At 48.4% G+C, this 25046-nt stretch overlaps 1 protein-coding gene across 6 annotated transcripts in view; it reads left to right on the top strand.

Annotated features, from left to right (window-relative positions):
* Positions 1 to 24767, top strand: part of LOC135905220 (uncharacterized) — a 149127-nt gene extending 124360 nt beyond the window's left edge. For 4 of the 6 annotated variants that reach the window (XM_065436234.2, XM_065436235.2, XM_065436237.2 and 1 more), the window contains 3 exons: positions 18896 to 19246; positions 20201 to 20405; positions 24523 to 24767. In XM_065436234.2, the coding sequence (XP_065292306.1) occupies positions 18896 to 19246; positions 20201 to 20405; positions 24523 to 24645 (679 nt within the window). In that variant the 3' untranslated portion in view covers positions 24646 to 24767. The remainder of the gene's footprint in view (positions 1 to 18895; positions 19247 to 20200; positions 20406 to 24522) is intronic. The other 2 variants (XM_065436236.2, XM_065436238.2) reach the window with 2 other exon arrangements.
* The last annotated feature ends 279 nt before the right edge of the window (positions 24768 to 25046 follow it).

Here is a 25046-nt window from a genome sequence, read left to right as displayed (position 1 = left end):
AAGAGTTCCCGTGTTCTTAAGGACCCTTTGTGATTCTCGTACCACATCTGTGCGGTTTCTCTCAAAAATAAGACGACGTTGTCAAGCTTCGTGACCGAGTTTCAGTGATTATATCGGCTGACCCGACTGTAGGGCGTAATCCACGTCCACATCTTATCCAACTTTACCCAAGAACCAGCGTGGTTCCATGTAATGGTTTGCGGCAGCAGCTGGCGTTGACCTTTGTGCGGTTGCAATTGACTCCCGGGTCTGGTCCTCCGTTCTGTGGCATGAGGGCTTGTCGGCAAGAGACCGGCTAGACGGCGGCTCCGGCGAAGTTGAAGTCGTTGGGACTCCCTACTACAGCGACGGTGTGTACCCTGCACCGCCACCACTCTGTTACGGGCTGCTCTCTGCTTAGAGAGGGTTTATTTGGAGGCAACCGACGGTCCTGGGCGCCAGCCGAGGTTCCGTTATCACTAGGCGAACGTCTTGTTCTCTCCTCTCTTACCCCGTGTCCCACTACTGCTGGCGCACCTACCCGAATTGTGCAAGCCTTTCACGCTTGTAACAATATATTGACACGCAGATTTATGTTTCGCTGGTGAGCGCTTTTAACAGCCTAATGAGTGCTATCGCTCCGCACGGGGCACTCCCGAATCTATGGAAAGTTTCTCGAATGTTATTGATGGTTCTGTTGTCGCCGAAGCTTGTGTAATCTGATTGCATGTGCGATGCGAATTGTGTAGAACTTTCGGAAAGACGCGCGGGCACCACCAATTACTCTGGAGCCTGCGATGACTGGTGCATAAAAGCCGACGCGCTTGACCAGTAGAGCAGATTTTCGACGATCACCGACCGTATTTGCCGCTATCATTCTTCTTAGAGCGTGGCCTGCTTTTGAGGGCACAGGTTCGTCAAATGAAACGCTAGTTTTGTTAGTTACAGCCGTGTTAGTCATCACTGTGACCACAACGTGACATCTGGTGGAGGTGCTAGTGCGTTCACCTACTGAATGCCCCCGTAAAGCCGCTATCCATGCCCCAAACGCGAGAACAACACCAACGCCGCCAAGGACTAGAGAGCTAGCCGCAGGCAGCAAGTACTGCTACCAGAATACGGACCTTTTCCTGAGAAGACCGGAGGGATCAAGCCCAAGTCAACAAGCACAATAGCTGCCCCAGCGTCCGCCGTTCTGATGCAACAACCTCGGGGCCTAGAAACACCCTATGGTTTATCAATTGAAGGTCGAGAAACCTGGCTGGAGGCTTACGAAAAAATCACCATATTCAACAGCTTGAAGTCCGATGACAAGATGCGGCATGTATACTTCGCCTTAGGAAAGGCCGCCAGAACTTAGTTTGTGAAGTGAGAATCGACCCTGAAAAAATGGGACCTGTTCTGTAACGGCTTCTTGCAGACCTTTACCGGTGTGGTGCGCAAGAAAAAGGCCGAAGCTCTGCTAGAAGCTCGAGTGCAACTTGTCAACAAGTGAAAATCGTGATTTTCACGGATTTGGCTCACCTCTTCAGAATCGCCTACTCCAATATGCCAGAAGTTAAAAAAGTTTGGTTCTTGATGAGGGATGTCAAGTAAGAGCTCTTCTCCGAATTGATGCGCAACCCGCACAAGACAGTTGCTGAATTTGCTTCCGAGGCTACAACCATCGACAAAACACTCGCTATTAGGAACAGGCAGTTCCGCCAAGGCACGCTGCCAGTGAACTACACCGAAGTTCCACCAGTCGGCACCGACGAGCTGCGCGAAACCATTATAGCTCGTGCGAGAGGAGCTTCATATGATTTTCCAACGATTGCAGCATCAACTAGCATCCATTGCTAACGTCGTCCGACGGGAGATACAGCAGTCACTTGGAGTCCCCGAATCAACGTGCCCTCAGACGCAAGAGCTGACCTGCACCACCGTCGCCCACCGCCGTATTCCCCTTGCACGCCCTCGCCAGGGCTCCATGACGCCGCGATTCCATCGCCAGACGCTGGTATCTTCGCCCCTGCCACCACGCCCACCTGTCGGCCAGCGAAGCGCACCGAGACATACAGATATTTGGCGTGCCCCCGAACAGTGCCCGCACTGCTACCATTGCGGCGAAGCCGGCCATGTGTACCGCTGATGTCCATACCGCGACTTGGGACTACGAGGGTTCGCCGTCAGCGTGCCGCATCGACAGCTTCGGGAGTGCCCTCATGACGTCGCCGACTACCTCGCCGTCACTCGGTGAAGTTCTCGACGACCGTCCCGTTCGCCGTCACCAGGTCGCTACCTGTCGCCGCAACACCGACGATACACTAGCCCAGCCCGGGGCCGGACGGCGAGCCCATATCCCGAAAACTAAAAGCAGCAACCGATGGAGGTGCGGTTGCTATTCGTCGAACTCATGAAGATCCTCCGCCGCCGGCGAGGACGCCAGAAAGTCTGTCTCGACTATATATGAACGACACGCCGCCAACACGACGAAGCCTAGAGGTAAACAATACGCTGACAGAAAAGACCTGACGATGTGACCTTCCACTCACAGTCAACACGACCCAGCTGTGATGCGACGCCAAGACCTAACTGCAACGCAAGACAAAGAAACACGGACATCGACGTGCTTCTCGATGGCCACGCCGTCAACGTCCTAGTGGACACAGGAGCTGACTACTCCGTGATGAGTGGACGCCTTGCCACCCATTTGAAGAAACTTAAGACTGCATGAGAAGTCATAGTGGAATATTTAGCGCGCAGGCAGCACGTGAGTTTGTGCGCGCTAAATATTTCACTGTGAATTCGTACCAACTCGCCCAACTATCAGTCCTGCTGCATGGAAAGGCCCTCGAATCCGGACAGCTGGAGGACGCCTAATAACGCCAACAGAAATCTGCTCGGCAAGAATTACCGTTGATGACCGGACCTGCCCTGTCACCTTCGTTACCCTCCAACAGTGTTCACAGGACGTCAGTCTCAGCATAGTCTTCCTGAACCAACACGGCACAATCATCGACCTGAAGGAGAAGTCGATAACGCTCTGGGATGATCAAGCGATACCGCTGGAGACCTGTCGTAGTCACGGCGCCTTCAGTGTGCTTGAAGGCTGTGAGCATCCCGCCTCGCTCCAGCATTGTAATTTCCGTCCACACAGAAACACCCCCAGATGTAGAAGGCGTCATTGAGGGTTATCAACTTCTGCTCGATGGTGAAATTTGCGTCGCAACAGCGATCGTACGACTACATGGAGGAAAAGTGAAAGTGATGCTGACAAAAAATGATGCCAGGAGTTCAAGCACGTCAACAAGGGCACTACCACAGTATACGTAGAATAAATTGAACAAACCAGCGATGGGTTCGTCCTCTCACATTCTGCCGAATTTGCCCCGGTGATCATAGTTTCCGCACCAGACTTCGACATAAATCCAATTCTTCCCGTGAGTAAGCAGTAACAGCTCCGAAAAGGACTTCTTTCCGACGCCATCAAGGATTCCACGAACACCAGTTGCAAACCATCACATAATAAGCACAGAGGGCGTTCCACCACACCGCCAGAGCCCTTGCCGAGTTTACATGGAGAACGTGAGACTATAGGGCAACAAATGAATAAAATGCTGCACGACAACGTCATGCAGCAATCGAAAACCCCGTGGGAATCTCCTATGGTCTTAGTGAAGTAAAATGACGGAACCCTGCGTTCCCGCATCGATTATTGTCGATTGAACACGATCACCAAGGAGGATGGGTACCCTCTCCTATGGATAGACGAGAGAACGCATCGGCTCTTCAATGCTAAATACTTCTGGTGGATGAATACCAAGACTGGCTGCCGCCAAATACAAGTCGACGGCAGGTATTGCGAAAAGACCACCTTCATCACGCCAGACAGTCTCTATGCGTTCAAGGTCATGTAATTGAGACTATGAGCGGCGCCTGCAACGTTCCAGTGCGTCGTGGACATGGTTTTAGGAGGATTGGAACGGCAGACTGTCTTGTTTACTTGGATGACATCGTCGTCCTCGCTGGAAATTTCGGCGATCACCTAAGATGGGCTTACGACAGTACTAGAGGCCTTCAAGGCATCAAGCCAGGAAAGTGCCACTTCCTTTACGATGAGCGTCTGTTCCCGGGCCACCTCAGCAGCAAATATGGAGTCCACCCCGACTCGACCTGCAGAAGGCAGCTGCCTTCGCAAAGTTCCAGCAGCCCATCGACAAGAAGGCAGTGCGTAGATTCCTTGGCATGTGGGCCAACTACAGGCGCTTTGTCAAGGACTTTTCACGCGTCGCTGAACTGCTGGCGCATCTAATTAAATGTGATGTCGAGTTCAAGTGGGAAACGGCACAGGCCGACGCATTTCAAGAACTCAAACCACGCATGCAGTCTCCACCGCTTCTTGTTCATTTCGGCGAGGACGCCGATACCGTAATCCACACTGACGCCAGTAGCGTAGGACTCGTTGGCGTCCTAGTCCAGACGAAAGACGCATTTGAGTGGGTGATATATAACGCTAGCTGGTCGCTGTTAAACGCAGTATGACCAAAAAGGAATGTCTCGACGCCATTTGGACTACAGAAAAATTCCGCTCTTACCTATATGGCAAGTCATTCAAAGCCGTCAGCAACCATTACGTGTTTTGGCTACCGAATTTAAAGTACCCTTCAGGACGGCTGGCACGGTGGAGCCTTAGCCTGCCTAGAATATGACATCACTGTAATCTACAGGTCCGGAAGAAAGCACTCCTATGCCGATTGCCCACCGCCGCAAGGTGACGGGGATGACGACGCTTTTCTTCGAATATTAAGTGCGGAAGTCTTCTGTGAACGCAACTTGTCTACCCGGAGCTATAAAGCCTCGTCGAGTGTTTGGAAGGGAACACCGACGTTGTCCCTAGGGCATTTTTTAAAGGCGGATTGTATTCATTCTCGCTTCCAAACAACCTACTCGTAAAGAAGAACTCAGCAGTCCGCGCCCACTATACCTTCTTGTTCCCTCAGCGTTGCGTCCAGAAGTACTGCACGCCCTACATGACAATCCGACCGCTTGACACTTCGCATACTCCCGGACGCTATCGAGGATAGAGGAAAAGTAATACTGGCGGCGCTTGTCCGCTGACGTCGCCCGTTGCTTCAACGCATGCCAGGACTGTCATCAACGCAAGACACCACCGACAAGGCCAGCGGGAGTATTACGGCCGATCGAGCCTCCTTGCCGACCATTTCTGCAGATGGGGACGGGCTTGTTGGCACCCTTTCAGACGTCATCTGGAAACAAGTGGATCATCGTGGCGACGGACTACCTCACCTGCTTCGCTGAAACGAAATCTCTGCCGAAAAGTAGCACAGCCAAAGTGGCTGAATTCTTACTCAGGAACATCCCGCTGCGACATGGTGCCTCAGAAGTCCTTATCACATACTGGGGAACGCCTTTACGGGAGGGCTCACCCAAGCACTTCTGCAGCACAGCCAGACAAGCTACAGGAGGACAACTGCCTATCGGCGGCAGACTAATGGCCTTACGGAGCGCCTGAGTAAACCTTCGCCATCAGGCTAGCAATGTACGTCGACGTCGAACACAAGACTTGGGATGGCGTCCTGCCGTACGTAACCTTCGCTTACAACACGGCGGTGCAAGAAACAACACAGATCACATCGTTCAAGCTGGTTTACGGCAGGAACCCGACAGCGACTCTCGATGCCATGCTGCCGCACGTCACCGACGAAGAGAATCTTCACGTCGCCACCCATCTCCAGCGCGCCGAAGAAGCCCGCCAGCTCGCCCGCCTGCGAATGAAGAACCAGCAGAGAACCGACAGCCGACACCACGACCTTCGACGACGCTACGTCGAGTACCAGCCAAGCGACCTTGTTTGGGTTTGGACCTAATACGCCGACGAGGACGTAGCGAGAAGCTTTTACGCCTTTATATAGGACCCCACAAGATTATCCGACGCATTGGCGCACTCGACTATGAGATTGTGTCAGATGGCAGTTCGCTATCACATCGGCGCCACTGACGGCTTCAAATAGTCCATGTTGGGCGACTTACGCCATTCTACCAGCGCTAATGAATTTTGGGACTTTGCATAGCTGAACTTTATTTATTTATTTATTTATTTATTTATTTATTTATTTATTTATTTATTTTTCATTTGTGACAATACCCACAGCGCCCGTAGGCATTACAGCGGGGGGGCGAAGGAAACAAAGAACCAAGAAATAAAGCAGGCAAAACATACCCGGTAGGCTTTCGTACTCGCACATACACACAAAAACACTATCTTACTTCAGTGGGCGGATAGACCTTGGAAATACATCATTTGAGAGAATTGTTGCGACATCGGATGGTAGCTTGTTCAATTAGCTTATGGTTCTGGGGAGAAATGACATTTCAAACGCTTCAGTTTTGCAGGTTATTTCTTTAACCTTAATTTCATGGTCCAGCCGTTGAGAAACGTAATCAGGTTTGAAAAAATATTTCCCGGGATCTATACCTGTTCGAGAGTGCAATATGTTGTGAAAGAGTTGCAGTCAGAGATATTTCCTGCGTTGCTGCAGTGGCTCCCAACCGAGCCTTTCTTTTGCTCTTGAAACACTGAAATTCCTGGTGTAGTTTGAATAAACAAAACGAATGGCTATGCTTTGAATTCTTTATAAACTGTTCACGTCACGTGCCGTCCACCGGATCTCGCACTGCACCAGCATAATCAGGAACAGATCGGACATTTGATTTGTACAGTGATAGTTTTGTCTCCAGTGGCGACTTCTGTGCATTTCTGCGCAGGAAACCTAGAACGCGGCACACTTGAGTTGTGATATGATCAATGTGACGGCTCCAAAAAAGAACAGGTGTGAAATAAACGCCGAGATGTTTGTGCTCCTGAACCGATATTATCATGGTTGAATTTATAGAGTAACAGAAGTCATGAGTGGTTCTTTTCCTGGAAAAACGCATATGAATGGTTTTTTTTCATGTTAATGTGCATGTTCCACTTGTTGCACCACTCATTTACCTTGTACAGGTCGTTGTGTAAAACATTGCAGTCATGGGTAGTATGAATAGTCCTGTACAAAACACAATCATCGGCAAAAAACCTGATTTGCGATGAAATACCGGAGAAAATATAATTCATATAGACCGTTTCATCGGGTGAGGAGGATAGGGCGCGCGGAGAGCCTTTCCTCCTCTCTGGCTTGGGCGATTCGGCGCGGCGCTGCTTGAAAGTATTGCTGTCGCGTGCTGCGGAACGATTTCGAGATGCCTTAGATCTTGCTTTGTGAAATTTACGCCATGTTCATTCATATAAGGTCGTCAGGGAAACCTTTCGGTGAGTCGGTCACTATTGTAGGCAGAAATATGTCTTGGGGGCGCAAAAATGTGACGCGCATAAGCAGCCGTGGTGTACGCGCATTATCAGTCGCGGTGCGCGTATGTGTTATTTACTATTTTGCTTATATCGATTTTAATTCAATAAGGAAAACCGGCGTCTCTTTATTACCAGCAATAAATGGTAAATCAGCTCACTGTCTGATCGATTGGCGTAGGGAGTAAAATATAAAAAATAAGAGCGCATGCTCGTGCACGGCCAACCTAAGGTAACCACGAAACACCTGAGCGGCAGGTGCTATCAAATATTTGTGGTACACTGGCATCGTTCTCCCCCATTTCAAGTCTAGTATGCTTGAAATTACCATATGTCTACGCTAGCCTTGCTGCATGAGGCCCATGGCGCTGCTCAACGCAGCGATCACTGCGCTTGGTGAGCCAGCACGATACATATATAAGCTGTGTGCTTCGGCATTGCCTTTTTGGCCTATATACAGCCATAATATATGAGAGGGTTCGCATGAAAATAATGCGATGGCTATTTTTGAGCCCAAAATTTCTGTAATACATGTGAGTGCGTCGTAGAGAACTGAACGAACACAACAGAAAAAAAGAAAAAAACTCGGTTATCATCCTCTTCCTCTAAAAAGCAAGAGGAAACGGGCTAACGCCGCACAACGTTTATAAATATATAACCGCTGATGCCATATGCTTGGACCATGCGCTATATAGAACAAAGATATCTGTAATCCAGCATCTACTACTGCAGCTTAGGACGCTCGCGCAGTTCGTAAACGGTCGCTTTGCTGGACAAGCTTAATTCAGACTAAGGCATGCTGTTATTACTAGCCAAAACTATTTTATTCGTGGGTGGAAACCTCATCCATCCAACCAAGTAGTCACGCAATGTAACCTGCAGCGAAGAGTTTGAACGCTTATCAAAGTATAACAGCGCAGCTCTATATCATAGCAGAACGGTACCCACGCTCGTACGATCGTCAGGTATGTTTCATAGCTCCTAAACCGCAACTTAGAAATAGAGGATAATACTGCAATAAGGTCACATTGGTGATTCCAACATTCAGAAATACACAATTGATCTCCGAGGCTGATTGTATAGGCTCAAATATGCGCGCACACATCGCGCTTGCGTCTTCCGTCCACCTCAACGCCAGCAGAAATTCCGGCCATGATGCCTTAAACCACTACAGCACGTCTCACAGAACAGTTTACCACGTATAAGAAGCATGCAATACTAAAAAGACCGCACGACCGCGAAAACAAACGCCAGAACCTACCACCGAGCGTATACCGCCCATGCAAAAGACCGCTTTCACCCAAGCCAGTATGGCGCTGCTCATAGGCGGCGCCAATGCGTTCACAATATGGCGGCGCCTACGAAAAAACGGTCTATAGATAGAGAAATAAAAGTTGTCCTATGACTGATCATTGTGGCACGCCAGAGGACGCATCAACTTCACGGGATGTTTTGCCATTAAGCATAACTTTTTGTTTTCTTAAATTTAGGTATTATTAGGTATTAGGTAATTCTTGGGTAATTATCCAATTCTAACGTAATTTGGGTATTCTGAGGTATTTAGGGCCTTCTTTTTTGTTTGGACTGTATTACTTTGCTCACTGTTTCTTTGTTCTTCTGTTACTGTTCAAAAGTATCCTTTTGTTATTTCGCTCTCCTGTTACGTTTGTAGCATCGGGACCATGCTTCTTTTAGAGGGCGGCAATGACACCTGTACTAGTTTATCTTTTTTGGGTGACCGCTTTCAGTGCCTAACAAATGTTATCGCTCAGCGCAGGACGTGCTCCCATGTATCGGAAGTTTCCCGAATGTTATCGATGGTTCTATCTGCTGTTTGTTGTTACCCGATGCTCGCGTAATCTGACTGCATGTGCGATTCGAATTGTGTAGAAGTTTTCGGAACAGACGTGGGCAACAGTGTTTGTTCGGGTACCTTCGATGGTTCATGCATAAAAGCCGACGCGCTCAGCCTGCAGATAAGATTTTCGACGATCGCTGACTGTGTTCGCCGGTATAGCTGTGCTTTGAGTCTAACATTCTTTTGCGTGCACAAGTTCGCCCAATCAAAAGTTAGTTTCGTCATTCAGTTTTGTCGCTGTATCATTCACCCTCAGTACCAGGTGACAATATGGTAGTGTATACGTGGCTATCTTATGCTGGTAGCAGGAGTCGTATGCAATCGGAGCTTCGCCGACATATATGTTGGCCCCTTCCATGACAAGTTTGAGTGTTTGCTTTTGGGCGTGCAGGTTTAGTAGCCGGTATAACGCGCTTGATCCTACACACGCCTAAGGCCTTTAGTAGATGGTCTCACAAAATTTCAGGATATCGGCGGCTTCTTCCTGCGTAAACAGCGAGATGGCATGACGGCGATTTTGCTTGTGTCCATGTGGCAATTCCGCTTAAATTTCGGAGGCAAGGAGCTAGCTAAAATACAGCTGTTGAGAGGCACGAAGAGCGAGAGCGCCACCTGAACTGTGCTTGCGAACACGTTCTATGCGCTCAGGCAGCCATTGCACTTTGCAAGCGTTATGATTGTGTCGGCGATGTGGCCCCTGAGGCTGAAGCATTTAGGGGGCCACGCTAATGAATTCGCTGGGTAGGGGGGCTGTCTACGAGTAACTAAGAGTAGACGGCGGCAACCAGGAGAGTGACTGCCGGTCACGGAGCTTTCGAACGAAACCTCGGACAGACTCCCCGACAGCTGGATCACATCACTGTGAAGTGTTCTTCTGTTACGGCTAGCCAGACCGGAAGTCTGCATGGTCGCAGAGGCCCACTGTCAGAGATGCTCACGCGCTGTGAAGCCGATGCTTTGCGTCGCGGCCGCTCACGTCGCCACGGACCACGCGCATGGCTCTTTCGTTCGAACCATGGCTGAGAGCACGGAAATGCGTTAGCGTATGAGCGCACTCGCGTGGTTTTATTTGACATTTGGCGGGCTTTCGTGAAACGCCGAAAAAATATTACTGCGCAGCATATTCGTTGCCACGAAAATTTGGATCTGTCGTTTTTTATTCCCCCCTGCAAGGATCATACTTAATTAAGCGGAATATAAGAAATACTCTAAGGAGCGCTAAACGGTGGCAAACCAGATGTCCTTGGTTTCCATAAGCTACAGTTAACAACGTTCTAAAAATCCTTGGCTCATGTTGCCTGACACACCCCGAGTGCGTGTACACACACACACACACACACACACACACACACACACACACACACACACACACACACACACACACACACATATATATATATATATACATATATATATATATATATATATATATATATATATATATATATATATATATATATATATAGTGAGGAGACAAGACCGTGCGTTGCTTCCTTTTAGTGTTATATTGAGTCTTCATCGTCGTTCTCTCTTATTCGCTGTTCCTCCATCCTAAGCGCCCTTCCTATTCCTTACGCTCGGCCCCACTGCGAATACATGGGAAACAACACAGGATGATCGCTCAGTGGGAGGCACCCTTGTTTTGACGGGTGACCCGTGCATGACAAAACTGGTAGTTATCGCCTCGTTAAGGCGTAATATCCGAGGCCGGCGGACTCGCTACGTGTTCTCCGCGAGGTGGTCAGTTACCACGAAGGCCAACTCTTCACGAAGCTTTCGGTCAGTACACTTAGCACGTCGCTTTAATTCTGCGCCTTTGTTGCACCTCCGTGAAGGACAGAAGTGGCGGTGATCTCTCGTTGTGTACGAGCTCTCTTTTTCTTCCACGTTCCAGAATTATGGAAGCGACGACACCGCGCACCTTTCAATCCCAAACTTAGGTCAGGTTGTCTGAAAGCAGTTTTATGTGGCTGTTTCCAATAGGATGCTGTACATAGTGCTGACTCTGTACCTGCCTGTCCCTGTGTAGTTTGCACAGCCGACGCATATCGCTATGGGCGATGTAGTAACGGGCACCATTTTGCATTTTCCGCCGCCGAAATCGCTGCTGTATCTTTCGAAGCGTTGGTTGCCGACCGATGTGTCCCCCATCTGGAGTCGTGTGGGTGAGGGTTGAAAACGCGGGAGTCTCAAGAGCGAGGGATTACGATAAGAATACTCTGCTCTTCCTTGTTATTTTCCACTGGCGATGGAACGAAATTTCACCTTCTTGAACAAATTTTAACTGCTTGCCTGCTTCATCGAAGGGTGAACAAATAACAGCGAATCCGTGAAGTATCGTTGAGCCATGGACACGCTCGTTTTGGAGAATAAGCTCCAGGACCTGCCGTTTTTCGACACGTCGCCATCAATCGAGTCCTGTGGCCATAGCTTCGGCGGTAGGGTGGACATCGTCAACGTGGTGGCACTTAGAATGCTTACTCTCCGGGTACTTAGTTGAGAGGGCACTGAAGTCAAGACGGCTGAGGTGGATACACCCTTGGGAAATGGTGATCACGGCATCATCGTATCGCAAACTGTCGTTCCCCAAAATGACGTCAGCAAGAAGGTTCTCGAAGATTGGCACGGCAGGAATGAACTTGCTGCGAGGAGTTGTCGGTATCGTTAAGTGTAACGTGCCGTCTGGTAGAGCCCTGTCCCTGATAGAGTGCGATGCGGACTGCGTCCGAGACGGAAGCGTGGATGGCACATGACGCCGAAGTATTGTGGACCATTCGGCGCCTGTGTCAACAAGAGCAGACAGGTCGGCGATTCCGTTGGCATGGATTTGTAGCAAGGGAAACGAGTCTGTTCTGTGTTACTGCGAGCGCCTGCAGCCCATGTAGCTGCTGGCGTGACTATCGCGTGTCCCCGTTGGTTCAGTTGCGACGAACGAGCAGCCGGCACAGCGCCAGTCATACGGTGCCTTGCTTTAATAAAGGGAAAATGAGACATCAATCCGTTCGTAGCAATTGCTACAAAGGAAACACACACTGGTTCCTCGAAAGAAAAGCCTCGCACTTGAAGAAAATTCGTCCTGGTCCGCCCTTTGACTAGCAATTTGCAATACGAACGGGTGGAGGTCTTATTTTCCCTTTATTAATAACTTTTCGCCACCTTGAAGGTTTCCGTAGAACTATTACCTCGGTGCCTTGCTTTGTGCTCTAGCTGTGCGGCTTTCCAGGCAAAGGCGTCTCATGTTGTTTGCTTCTGCAGGAGGATGCGTTGGGAAAGGCCAGAGTAAGGAGGGTCCCGACTATTTTCGGTTCTCAGCGAAATCTTTTTGGGGTGGGAAAATGTCTCTCTAAAAACAATTCAACCATCGTTTTACTAAACTTAGCACGCATTTCACAAAAAAAAAGATAGTATATATTTGCTAAAGGTGGAAAATAGCGTTTCAATGAATTTCCGACTTTGCAAATTTGAAGGTCTATCACTCCAAATTAACGTATTGTACACCGCCAACATGTGTTCCGTAAATCTGCACCACTAGTAATATTGCCCAACGTTAAGATAAATGTAACAAACCCGCCATATGTTCAAGAAAAAATTGCCAAGGTGGGCCAAAGCATTAGGGGTATAGATTTCCGGGAAAATATTTGGCGGGGAGAAATAGGTTATTTCCAGAGTGATAGACCTTGCAATTAGTAAAATCTGCAAGTCGTTAAAACTCTCTTTTCTAACTGCAGAGAAATACAATTTTTTTTCAAGAACTCTATGCTAGGTGGCGCAAAACGAAGGTATATTTTTTCCTAGAGAGACATTTTGCCACCTCATGTAAAAATTCCACCTCATTTTGCTGAAAAATAAAAATGTTCGGGACCCCCCTAAGTCGGCCCTTATCTGAACACACCCATGGTGGAAGGACAAGAGGTATTGCCCAGCAGCAGGAGAGGGTAATGCCAGGTTGCATTTTTATTTTTATTATTTTATTTCAATATTACTGCCAGCCTCTGGTTAGAGGCCTTAAGCAGGAGTGGTTACACACATGACGAGTAAGACTGAGTACAAGGAATGAAGCGTGAGCAAAATAAAATAGCACTGAATTTGAAAATATAAGCAGCGTGTCATTTGCGAGAACGTAGCAATTAGCGCTAACAATGTGAAATTATTCCAGAAGAAAATGTAAACTGCTCTTAGCGCCAAGTTGACAAACACTTAGGAGACAGAAAAACTAAACTAGAACAATATATGTATACCACGCGTCGCAAACGATTACAGAACATACATCCTGTGAGACAAATATAATGTGGTAGTGTGTAAAAATGTGTAGCAGTGGCAGAAGCATCAGAACACACGTGTGTTCAGTTATGTGGAAGGACAAGCCGAAAAGAAAAGAAAAAGGAAAGGAGGGCAGGGATTTCTTTAAGCAGCTTTAAGAATGATTCGATGGTGTCGCAGGCAACCGCCGCAGCAGGAAGTACATTCCATTCCCTAATGGTTCGGGGAAAATATGAATTTCTAAAGGCTTCTGTTTTGCAGTAGTAATCTTTAAGCTGCTTAGCGCGGCTAGACCGAGTTGATCGACGAGCTAGAGGCTCGGTATACGTGTCCTTGTCGATGCCCAATTACCCATGATAGAGCAGATACATGTACTTTAATCGTTCTTTAAATCGCCGTTTTTGCAAGGTAATTTGTCTAGGACGCTAAGTTTGTCGTAAACATATGAAGTTACGTCTTCCTGCGGGACTGGATGCCGATATCCCTTGCGTGTGAAGTGATCGGGATAGGTGAAAGGAAAGCAGCTGAAGTAAGTTACGAAAGCTGTGCTGCATTCTGCCTACTAAGAGTAGGTGCTACTCTTGGGCAGACGCCAGGCTTTGGCAACATTCCGAGGTTTCCGTTCCGCAATCAATCCTTTAACGTCCTCGGACCAAGCTTTACGCTCATCTAAGGAGTGAACTGTCCACATATACAGCGTAGGGTTGCCCTGCTATTCGTGGATTCCAGGAACTGTTGTTTCAGCAGGGGTTGTATTGTGTTACCGACGGCTGAAGTAAAACGGTGGGCCATATCTTGCACTGATGTGACAGCTAAGGGACCGCCTGAGTCATGTCCCGAGCGTTGCCCTAATCGAAAGCCGCGGTGCGTGCTTGGATGCCACCCCCGAGCGCTCTGGCGGGTTGCTGCGATGATGGATGCGAGTAGTGCTGGACTCGTCCACTTGCGAATCCGGCCGAGGAGCCAAGGACAAAGTCAGCGAGCCGAGACGTAGCGCCCCTCTGGGAATTCATTGCCTGGATAGCGTGCACTACATGCAGCTGTGGAATCACGGTGTGGTCCTTAGAGACCTGGCGGTCGAATAGGAAGAGGCTTCGGAAGCTCTGTGCTTAAGGCTCGTTAACCATAATCCTGCCTGTGTGTCGACTGCACCATGGTGACGAGGAGACGAAAGGGCACATCATTCACTCTTACAGTTGTGTTTACTCGTCTTCCTCATTGCGTCTCATTCGCTGTTCCTTCATCCGTAAGCGCGCTTAGTCTTCCTTATAATGCATACAAGAGGCAACCTATGTGGTCTTTCTAGAGAGGTGCTGAAGTTAGGTTAATTGTTTCGCTCCTTAGTGCAGTTGTGAACATTGTTCGTGAAATTTTTGTCTTGCTTACCAATTAACAGCTGTGTAATGAGGCTAGTGTAAGCAAGGAAAGATGCCACAAGCGAGAGACTGCTGGCGATGTTAACACATGTGGTTGATTGCACTAGCTACCCGCGGCGTCACGAGAGGTGAGCTCGCTTGGTGTGGCCCAGTCGACACTTTATCTATGCTTAGGCACATCGCACACTAAGGTAACTAAAATGCTCGTAGTGCCAACTTAATGAGAAAATGTAGGACAAGCGCACAACCATAAACATGAAACACAGTTGCACGTCACATGCACTCGTAACAGCATTTCATACAAGTTGTTAGAAGCGCCTGTAACGTTTATCTGTTCGTCTTCTCGTGTTACATTTCGTCATGAGGTAACCCTAACTAGCCCATAACATGTCCTACTGCAGTCATTTTCTTCAAGATATCATTGCGGCTTTTTCTTGCACTAAAACAGACCAAACAACTCTGATAATTGATGGCAAGGTCTTTCATGAGCTGCTTCCTGAATCCCACTTTATGAACGCAATAGCTGAAAAGATCCAAAAGGCGTGAACAAAGAACCCATGCGACAAGACGTGCGCCCACTTACAGATATTGCGAGACAGCTGTTAAGCCTCGGTGGTTTATTTAGCATGTCTCGCGCTGAAGACGATGACGCTGGTCATGATGATGACTATATACAGATAAAGAAGATGAAGGGGTAATATTATGCTCACACAATTTCCCCTGGGCGTGGAAGTGGCCAACCTGGCCGCTGGTTATGGCAGCAAAAGCCGTATGAAAGGCTTTAAACGCGGAACATGGACAATCTCTGTGGCACGGCAGCGGCCATCCAAAGTGGGAACAACTGGAGTGCCATGACAGTTAAATGGCGAAGTCTGTTCCCGAGCAATGTAGGGGCCGACGAAACGGGACTGAAATTTCTCGCACAAGTCAGGAGCGCGAACAGGAGTCCACAGTAACACTTTGTCTCCAGGGTGGAAGGAAACGACACGGTAAAATGCATCAGCGAGTGTTTCGGTCTTGTTGACTGGCGTCGGTGCTGAGGCGGGCACGTTGGCGACACCGGGCAATGCGCGAAACGAACTGCTCACACACTGATGTGGACGAGGGCACGGGGATACCGGAGAAAGAAACGTCGAGGATAGTGATCGGTTGACTGCCATACACAAGGAAAAAGAGCGAGTATCCCGTAGTGCGTTGAACGGCCGTGTTGAATGCGAAAGGGACGAACGGCAGAATTACATCCCAATTGGTGTGGTCAGGGTTGAGGTACATCGATATCATGTCGGACAGCGTGCGATGAAAGCGCTCTGTGAGACCATTAGTTCGAGGTTGGTAACTGCAAGTCGTTTTACGGGTGGTATTGGACGTACTGAGAAAATATTCGACAAGTTTAGACAGAAAGGTCCTGCCGCGATCCCTCAAAAGTACACGGGGGGCTCCGTTCCGTAAAAAGATGGCTTCCAAAAAAAAAAAAGGCTGCAAGCTCCTCTGCGGATCCCGACGATAGTGCGGCTAGCTGTGACGATCCATCGTTTACCGCCAGTGGTTAAGGGTAGCGGTCCATACAGGTCAATACCAACGACTGCGAAAGGAGGTCCAGGACACGGGACAGGTTGAAGCTGTCCAGCCGGAGGTGAGGTCAGTCATTGGCGGTGTTGGCAGAGCGAACAGGAAGCCACGTATTGCCCTATGCTGGTTGCAAGTCCAGGCGAACAGGAGCGGCTGCGAATTCGCTCAGGGAAACCAAGGTGACCGGCAGTAGGATCGTCGTGAAAGGTCTCCAGTATCTGGGCCCGAAGTGATCGGGGAACAACAAGAACCGAATGGTGTCCTTCAGGATGAAACACGTACCGGTATAATAATGAATTTTCGATCTTGAATTTATGCAGCTGCCGACGGAGCCGAGTGAAAGCTGTGCGAGATGATCCGCGAATACGTTCCATAACGGAATGGCACTAGGAGTCATTACGTGTCGGCAAGAGGCAAACGTATGAAAATGGCTGGATGAGAGCCGGTTGAGAGCTTCGAGCGAAGTGAATGCAAGCGACGAGTCCTGCGGTTTCCTTACGCAAGGTGGTAAGCAAGCAACGTTTCAAGAGGGTGGTAAGGGACAACGAGAGAGAGCATCGGCATCCTGGTGTTTCTTTCCAGACTTGTAGGTGACGTCGAAATCGTATTCATGTAAACGAAGTATGCAATGGTCGAGACGTCCCGTTAAATTCTTTAGCGTCGCCAACCAGCACAAGGCGTGGTGATGAGTAACGAGCGTAGAGTGGCGGCCGTGCTGGTAAGGCCAAAATTTTTGGACAAACCAAACAACGGTGAGACACTCTTGCTCGGTAATCGTATGATTTTTCTCTGCAGCTGTTAGCGTGCGACTTCCATATGCAACCACACGTTCTTCGGAATTTTGCTTACGTTGCAGAAGAACAGCGCCGATACCGTGGCCGCTGGCGTCAATATGTAGGCGAGCGGGTGCGGTGTTGTCGAAATGACAAAGCACAGGTTCGGACGTGAGGTCATGCTTGAGGGCGTCTAAAACAGTTTGGCATTCGTCCGACCATGCGTAGGGAGCTCCAGAAGGGAGGAGTTGATGGAGCGGCACCGCAATGGTGGCAAAGGTACGTAAGAAGCGCCGGAAATACGAAGCTGGGCCAAGGAAGCTACGCAAGTCTTTGGCGCGTTGAGGCCTGGAGAAGCGGAGGACAGCAGAATTCTTGGCGGCGTCGGGTCGAAGGCCCTCTTTGCTTACAAGGTGTCCGAGTACTTTATTGGTTTTGCTGGCGAAGTGTCACTTTTTGTATTCAGCTGAAGGCCAGCAGCTGAGAGGTATGTCAGGACTTCGTCGAGCCGCTGCAAGTGCTGATGGAAGGTCGACGAAAATATGATGATGTTGTCAAGGTAGCATAAGCAAATCCTCCACTTTAGGCCCCGTAGTACGGTGTCATTCATCCACTCAAATGTGGCGGGTACATTACACAGGCTGAAAGACATTACGTTAAATTCGTAACCTCCATCGTGTGTGGCAAAGGCAGTTTTTTCCTTGTCTGCTTCGTGCATGGGGATTTGCCAGTATCCGGAGCGTAGATCAAGGCTGGAGAAATACTCAGCGCCTTGGAATGAATCTAACACATCATCAATTCGGGGCAGACGATATACATCCTTGTGGGTTCTGTTGTTCAAGGCACGGTAGTCTACGCAAAATCGCATTGAGCCGTTTTTCTTACGCACCAAAAGGACAGGGCTTGAGGAAGGGCGGATTATGCTAGTTTCAGCATGTCGACAACGTGGGTGACCATGATCTGGTGTTCGGTGGAAGAAACGCCATATACCCGCCGGCGCACGATGGAAATTATATCTGTGTGTATGCGATGGGCCGTCGTAGAAGTCTGTCCCAGAAGAGGAGAGTGGATGTCGAAGGAGTCGTTAGGCTTGGATAACAACGCCAGTAACTGCGCCATCTGCTGTGGCGTTAGATCGGAGCTGATGGCACTAGCGAGAACAAAAGCAGGGACCGGATCTATAGCTGTGGGTGGATGTGAAACAGCAGCAGTCGAGGTAAGCATAGAGGCAGGCTGAGTATCCAAGACGTACGCACAAGACGCACATCCAAGACGCACATCAAGCCTGTTTACGAAATTAAAGCTATCGGAACTTCTGCACGTGTGTTACTGAGCGAAATTTTCCGGCAACGCTTGATGGCATTTTTGGTTTGGAAGGCTAAAGTTTATTCTTTTTTTTTCAATACACAAGATAGCACAAGAGATGCTGACGTAGTGTAGCATCCAGGTGTGACAGTTCAACATTTGCTCAGACGCTGAAGAGAAAAGCAGGAAGAAGTCTAATGTAACACTCACTGATGTATTATGTCTTATTCTGGTGTTCTGAACAATGTGCTAATTTATTTCCGTCTTCAGCTTAAGATGACGCGGATGCGAATGTGGCACTTTTTTCGGCCGCGCCTATATTACGCACGGTTTGCCCCCGTACCGCTTTCCCTCCATTGTCACAGAAAGTGCCCTCGAGTAATTCATTACCACGCACCACATTCAACGGCATTTCGTGCCTCTGCAGGACTTCTTTGATATCGCCGTTCGCGACACCTCTTCGGGTGATCGTGGGCTTTCCTCCGCATGCCGACAGCGTGGAGCGGCTGGATGCCTTCTACGCCACGTTTCCGGTGCCGCGGCAGCTGACCAACGCCTTCTTTGCCGACTGGGCGGCGGGGGCTGACGAGCGCGCCTTGCGCCTGTCCGCCGACCAGGACCACGTGGACGTGTTCGCGCTGGACGTTGACGTGGGCGCCGACGGCGCGGTCGCCGTGCCGGCAGCCCTGTTCGCACTGCCCTTCTTCGTGCCTGACGGTCCGGTGGCACTCAACGTGGGCGGGCTCGGACACTTGATCGCCAGGCGGCTCGCTCAGAGGTGCTCACGAACAACGTTCACGGTATTTTTGAGCGAGGAGGACAGGGAAAAGAAAGAAGGCGGGGAGAGGCACGAGTGTAAGCTCTCCAATGGCGTTTCGGCTGCTGGTTAGATCCCGGCGTTTGCATTCCGATGTGTGTCGAATGCAGAAGACGCTCGAGCACCGCGCATTGGGTGTACGATTAACTACGGCAGATGAACACAATTATCCCCGGGTCCTCCTGAACTACGCTTGAAGGAACGCCGGAATTTAATTATACATGTGGTGCTTCTTTTGAAATACATGCTTATTTATAATAAGCGTATCTTACAAGCACGTTTGGTAGGGTTCGATTCAATGGTATTGTTTAACACAAACGAAGCGACAATATGCATACTAAGAACAGCTGGCTTTTCCTAAAAGTCGATTCCGTGCTGCACAGTCACTATGCTGCACAAACAAGCGTATGATTTTACCGTTACGAAAATAACTTTTTTGTCATTGTGAGCATACCATATGTATTACTGCGATCGCAATTGTGTGGAGAACTGAGGAGTGTTCGTGCCGTCGGTGTTGCAGTCGCAGCGGAAGTCGAACCTGTGACCTCAGTCTAGGCAGCCGACCTCTGCATGCACTGAGGCACCATGGCACACGCGGTAATTGTTTGTTCGTGCTCGAAATACTGCTGCTGTAATACTCGGCGATGGATGGCAATTTTTCGCGATATCGTGGCCAGTTCTTGAGTGCAGGATCTTTCATCGTGGCCTGAGTAACGGGAATACTTTGGAAGTGTTGGTGGTTGCGTTAGGGTCTTCCATTCAATTCTGAACGCAGGAGAAGTGACCTAAACGAAGTAGAAATAGTTGATAGGATGTGATACATTGTCAATATCGCCGTTCTATATGCACACCCGAAACTTCAAGTACTTGAAAGAAACGAAAAAAAATACAAGAAATGTCTGCCTGACAATACAGGTACCTGGTGCCGAACTCACTCCTGCCCGCCCGGTGCCAAGCCTTGGCCTCGGGCAGCGAAGCGGACTGGCTCCTGCCGAACCTGCTTGCCTACTCTTGCATTGGTCACGCGCTGTCCGCGCTGAATGGAAGCCACCAACGCCGTCTGCCTCAACTCGCTGGGCTCAAGCCGGAGGCGATGATGTACACCGTCGGCTGCCTGAAGGTGCGCGACTGCTTTTCAGGGCACCGTTCTAAGAGTAGTACTCGGTGATTCCTCCGATCCTGAAGCCGCTCACTGCGACAACAGCAGGCACTCACACGAGACTTCTTCCACGAGGGCAGCTTCACGATGCACCCCTCTTCGTACACACCAATACTGCCTGCTGTGGCCTCCAAAATATGCGCTCTGGTGTCACCACTCTCGAAGTATGCGTGGCACACGTCGCACCGCAGAAGTTACCAAACATGATCGCTTGTTTTTTTTTCGAGGTCGCCTGACTTCAAGCACAATAAAAAACATGAATAGATGTAGCCCCGCATTATGCAGAAACTTCCATGCTTTGTAAAGAGAGTCATCCTCTATCAGAATCAGAAATGATTTCATCTCCAACAATTTTTTAGGGGTCCTCCAGGCGAAAAGGTGCGACATACAGCTTGAATGTGCCCGAAGGCCCTCATATGTGAGCAGTAAGCCTCCTATTGACAAATGTACAACATACGAACCACTCATCTGTTAGGACATACAAATACCGCATAGCATAAAAAATGTGCGACATGTAAGGATTCATCTTTTCAGATATATACAAAGCAGTTATAAAAAATAAATTACGATTAGTTATCGACAAACCTAAGATGCATATTGTATTATACATCCCAAATGACATTTCAAAAGTAAGTGCTGGAGCCAACATGCCTAGGACGTACAACATTATGATACACTGGATTATGAAATACTGAGTGTGAACGGATATTACATACAATAAAGAATGTGAAATATAAATTACATTTCTCTTTAATGTGTATTCAGTCTAGTTTACAAAAATACGCTCTAATTTGTTTTCGAGTAAAGGTTCTTAAGATAACATTTTCGTTCAAAAATTTATTTCACAGTGAAGGTAGGGTGTGTCTTAGCAAGTGCGTTAGATAATTTATTTTAAAAAGGTCTGCAATTTTTGGAGCCGAAGGAGAAAGGATAGAGTAGCCGGTAATTCATAAAAATTAGTTACTCAAATTATGTTATATTTATCAAGAAGTTGCGCAGTAGAATGGAAATGAGGTACTTTCGCTACATGTCGAAGTGCTCGTTTCTGAATACGAAGAAGTGCATGAAGGTTACGGTTCGTGGTGGCAGCCCATACAAGCGCACAATAATTTAGATGCGATTCAAACAAGGCGTAATATATCTGCAACTTTACCTTCTCCGGCTGTTCTGTAGTGCACATCGATGTCTTGTCAGAGGGTGGTACAGTTTGGTCAGGTGACGTTCTGCAGATGACAGCAGAGGTGCGGGCTACCTCAGCCCGGATCCTCATTAAGGAAAATTTTTTTCACCATTGTGAGTTTGTGGGTTACGAAGCCCGGATGGGAGCTTGGTGCTTAGCACGACCAGCTCCCAAGTGTATTTTGCCGTTGGGGGCGTAAGTTAGATTCCAAGTGTGGTGAAAGTAATGTTTCTTTCTTCGCCTTATGGCGAATGTGAAGCTGTGGACCACGAAGATATAGGATGATTGTGACGCAAGTGCATCGAAAAGGATTCTACAGACAAAGCGCAATTATGTATAGCGGTTCTTGTTAAGTTTTAATACTTGTGAAACACTCCTACTTATATTATTGTTTTGTCTTCTGGGATACTACGTCGAAAAATAGCCTTAAGCTGTTATTAGGATTGCAAGAAAGAGCTACAGGGTTGATATGTTACACGGGCTTTACCACACAAAACCTTCCTTTATTAGATTAAGCATACTGCAAAGTGAACAATTGTTTAAGGCCGCTTTCCCCCTCGAGGCATTTCAGCTACGGTATCTGAAGCGTGAAGAATTCGATATTACCTGCTCTGAATAAAAGACACCGGCTATTATTTGAGGCAAACGAAATTGTCACGTTGCGAGCTCGCAAAATCACCGGAACGCAATCTTTAGTCTCTCAAATTAGCTCTTTATGAAATAGCAATTTCTTGCTACTGGAAAAACTGAACGCAGATTTGTCGCCTTGTGCTTTTAAAAGCAGCGACAATCTTGCTGGCAGCCGCTAACTTGCACTAAACACGCAAGCATCATGTGAACAACTCAATTATTTGTCTCTTATGTTGTGCTCAAAACAGCACACTTTTATAAAATGCAGCTGTTCTTTGTAGATTATATTATGGGGTTTTACTTGTCAAAACCACTTTCTGACTATGAGGCACCCGTAGTGGGGGACTCCGAAAATTTAGACCACCTGGGGTTCTTTAACGTGCACCTAAATGTAAGTACACGGGTGTTTTCGCATTTCGCACCCATTGAAATGCGGCCGCCACGGCCGGGATTTGATGCCGCGACCTCGTGCTTAGCAGCCCAACGCCATAGCCACTAAGAAACCACGGCGGGTTGTTAATCGCTGTATTTTGCATGCTGTACACACTTCAGAGTCGCTCTTGCCTGTGTTTGTTAGTGAATTTGATACACACTTTCGTATATACTGCAGACTTTTCAGGCTACATCGGGCATATTGTGAAATGTCTGTGAGTGACGTAGCCCAGAGAGACAAATTGATGCCTTTAACCAATGTAAAGAAATAACGGGATTTTCGTTACACTTGGCTGTCGTGCCGCGCGATGAGAAAAGGACGGAAGAACAGTAGTCGAGCTCGTAATGAAAACCAACCTGCCTTTATCAACACTACAAAAATAAAACTGCATTTAAGAAGACTACAAAAAAATTAAACTACAACAGCACATGACCGTAAGAAACATGATATGACAAACGCACTAGGTTAGGGAAATCACGGGGAAAGCGGGATATGGAAATTCAAGACGATGAGCAAAACGAGAACAAGGTCAAAGCAGGAGCCTACGTTTCGTCAAGGAGACTTGCCTTCTTCAAGGCGACATATGCTTTCCTCGCCACAGTAATATAGGTGGGGTTCTAAAAGGGAAAGGGCGTAAGGAGGGCGGGTGCAGCAACGAGCGAAGGCATGTTAGCGGCGAAGGTGTCGAATTAAGAATAAAGGAGTGCTGTGCACAAGGCCAGGGCCACGGCCGTCTGTCAATCACGTGTCAACGCCCGTGTGTCAGCCGGCGTGTCAACAACGTGCACAGCAGCCCTCTATTACCTGTTTCGCTGGTGGTCGTGGGCTATCGTGTCTCTGGCAGAGATAAAGACGGAGAGGTAGAAACAGGTGCTCGTGAAAAAAAAGAAAATACTGAAATAAAATAAATGAATAAATAAATAAATAAATAAAGGGCAAATAACGGAAGCAAGTAGGAGAAGAAAAAAATAACGCTAAGAAACCAAACTAAGTGTTCTTGCCTATAGCGTGCAATTGAGCATAGCGAATAGATTCTGAAGCGCCCTTTGAAACGTTTGTGCCTATTGGTTGCAATGTCTTGAACCTATGGATAAGGTATGATTCACTGTATTTTTTTCTCGTTCAGAACGGAAATTCGACTGCAAGACATAGAGTTTAAGTTCATAAAACGTATGACCTGCTTGGTTGATATGCTCGGCGACGGCTTCGGGAAGCTATTTAGCAGAGTCCGCGCGATGTCCATTTAATCTGACGTTCATCGATTGTTCCGTTTCACCGATATATTGTTCCTTACAGAAAGAACGTTCAAGCATATAAATCTCATCCGAACATCCTTGTTCTCGTTTTGCTGAAACACTGGGCTAGATATGCTAAAGCTGCCGTGATTCTGAGAAACAGACAGTTCGAAACAGCTCACCGTACGGTAGATAGTAGATGAGAGGTTGCCGGAGTAAAGCGTGGCGGCGTCGCCACCTAGGACACGCCTCGATCTTGGGCGGTGAGGAGATGGCGCTTGACAAACCGGAGACGACCATTCAGCAGTCAGCCTGCCCCACTATTATGGGCATATCAGCATTGTTTAGAATAAAGGGTCCTCACTACCTTTACAGCCGCAGTTTCGCCGTGGGGGCGAAGCATGGGCAGTGAGAGCGAAGTGCTACACACACGAAGTAAGGCTCGCAGTCCTGTATGATCTATCCTGAATTCTCAAAAATAGTCTCTATTGTACATTATGGTAAGCTTTTGTCGTATCTGCTGCGTTTAACTGCCTAGTATTTAAGCTTGTGTGTGTCTGTAGGTGTGTCGCGTTAACCCCAATATTAGCCTATGCGCAGGATTGCCTCGCACGACGTGGGGAACTGGGTCGTTGCACGGCGTCGTCGCAGGGCCTGAAAGGGTTCGAGGATGCGTTCTCCTGCGACTTGAAAGGACAACAGGGTCCCACCTGCACGTTGTGATAACATTTTCGCGCACAAGAGTCCGTTCTGTCACAAGAACATTATACCATTTGGTGAAGGTACGAGGTAGAACAAACAAGAAAACGCCATCGAATAAAAAGTATATTTTTTTTCCTGCTTTATAGCTGAGGCGATCGAGGCAGTCGTCTGCGCATTAGACTTGACGATCAGGAATTCTTTGTTGTGTTTCACAACGGAGTGGTGCACGAGCGTTCAACCTCCGCCGTATTGCGGCCGCCCCGACCGGAATTGTAGCCGCGTCCTTGTTCTCAGCAGCGGCAAATTGCTTGGGCCATGGAGTCATCGTGGTGAGTATCAGATAAAGTCTGTAGTCCACGACGACTTGGAGTGCTTAACAAGTACACAGCGCTCATGTACGTCCATTGGCTCGATCGTTATTT

Source organism: Dermacentor albipictus, chromosome 3 (assembly GCF_038994185.2).
Source record: "Dermacentor albipictus isolate Rhodes 1998 colony chromosome 3, USDA_Dalb.pri_finalv2, whole genome shotgun sequence".
NCBI lineage: Eukaryota > Metazoa > Arthropoda > Arachnida > Ixodida > Ixodidae > Dermacentor > Dermacentor albipictus.
The sequence above is the reverse complement of the archived record's forward strand: the minus strand, read 5'-3'. Positions and strand labels throughout refer to the sequence as shown.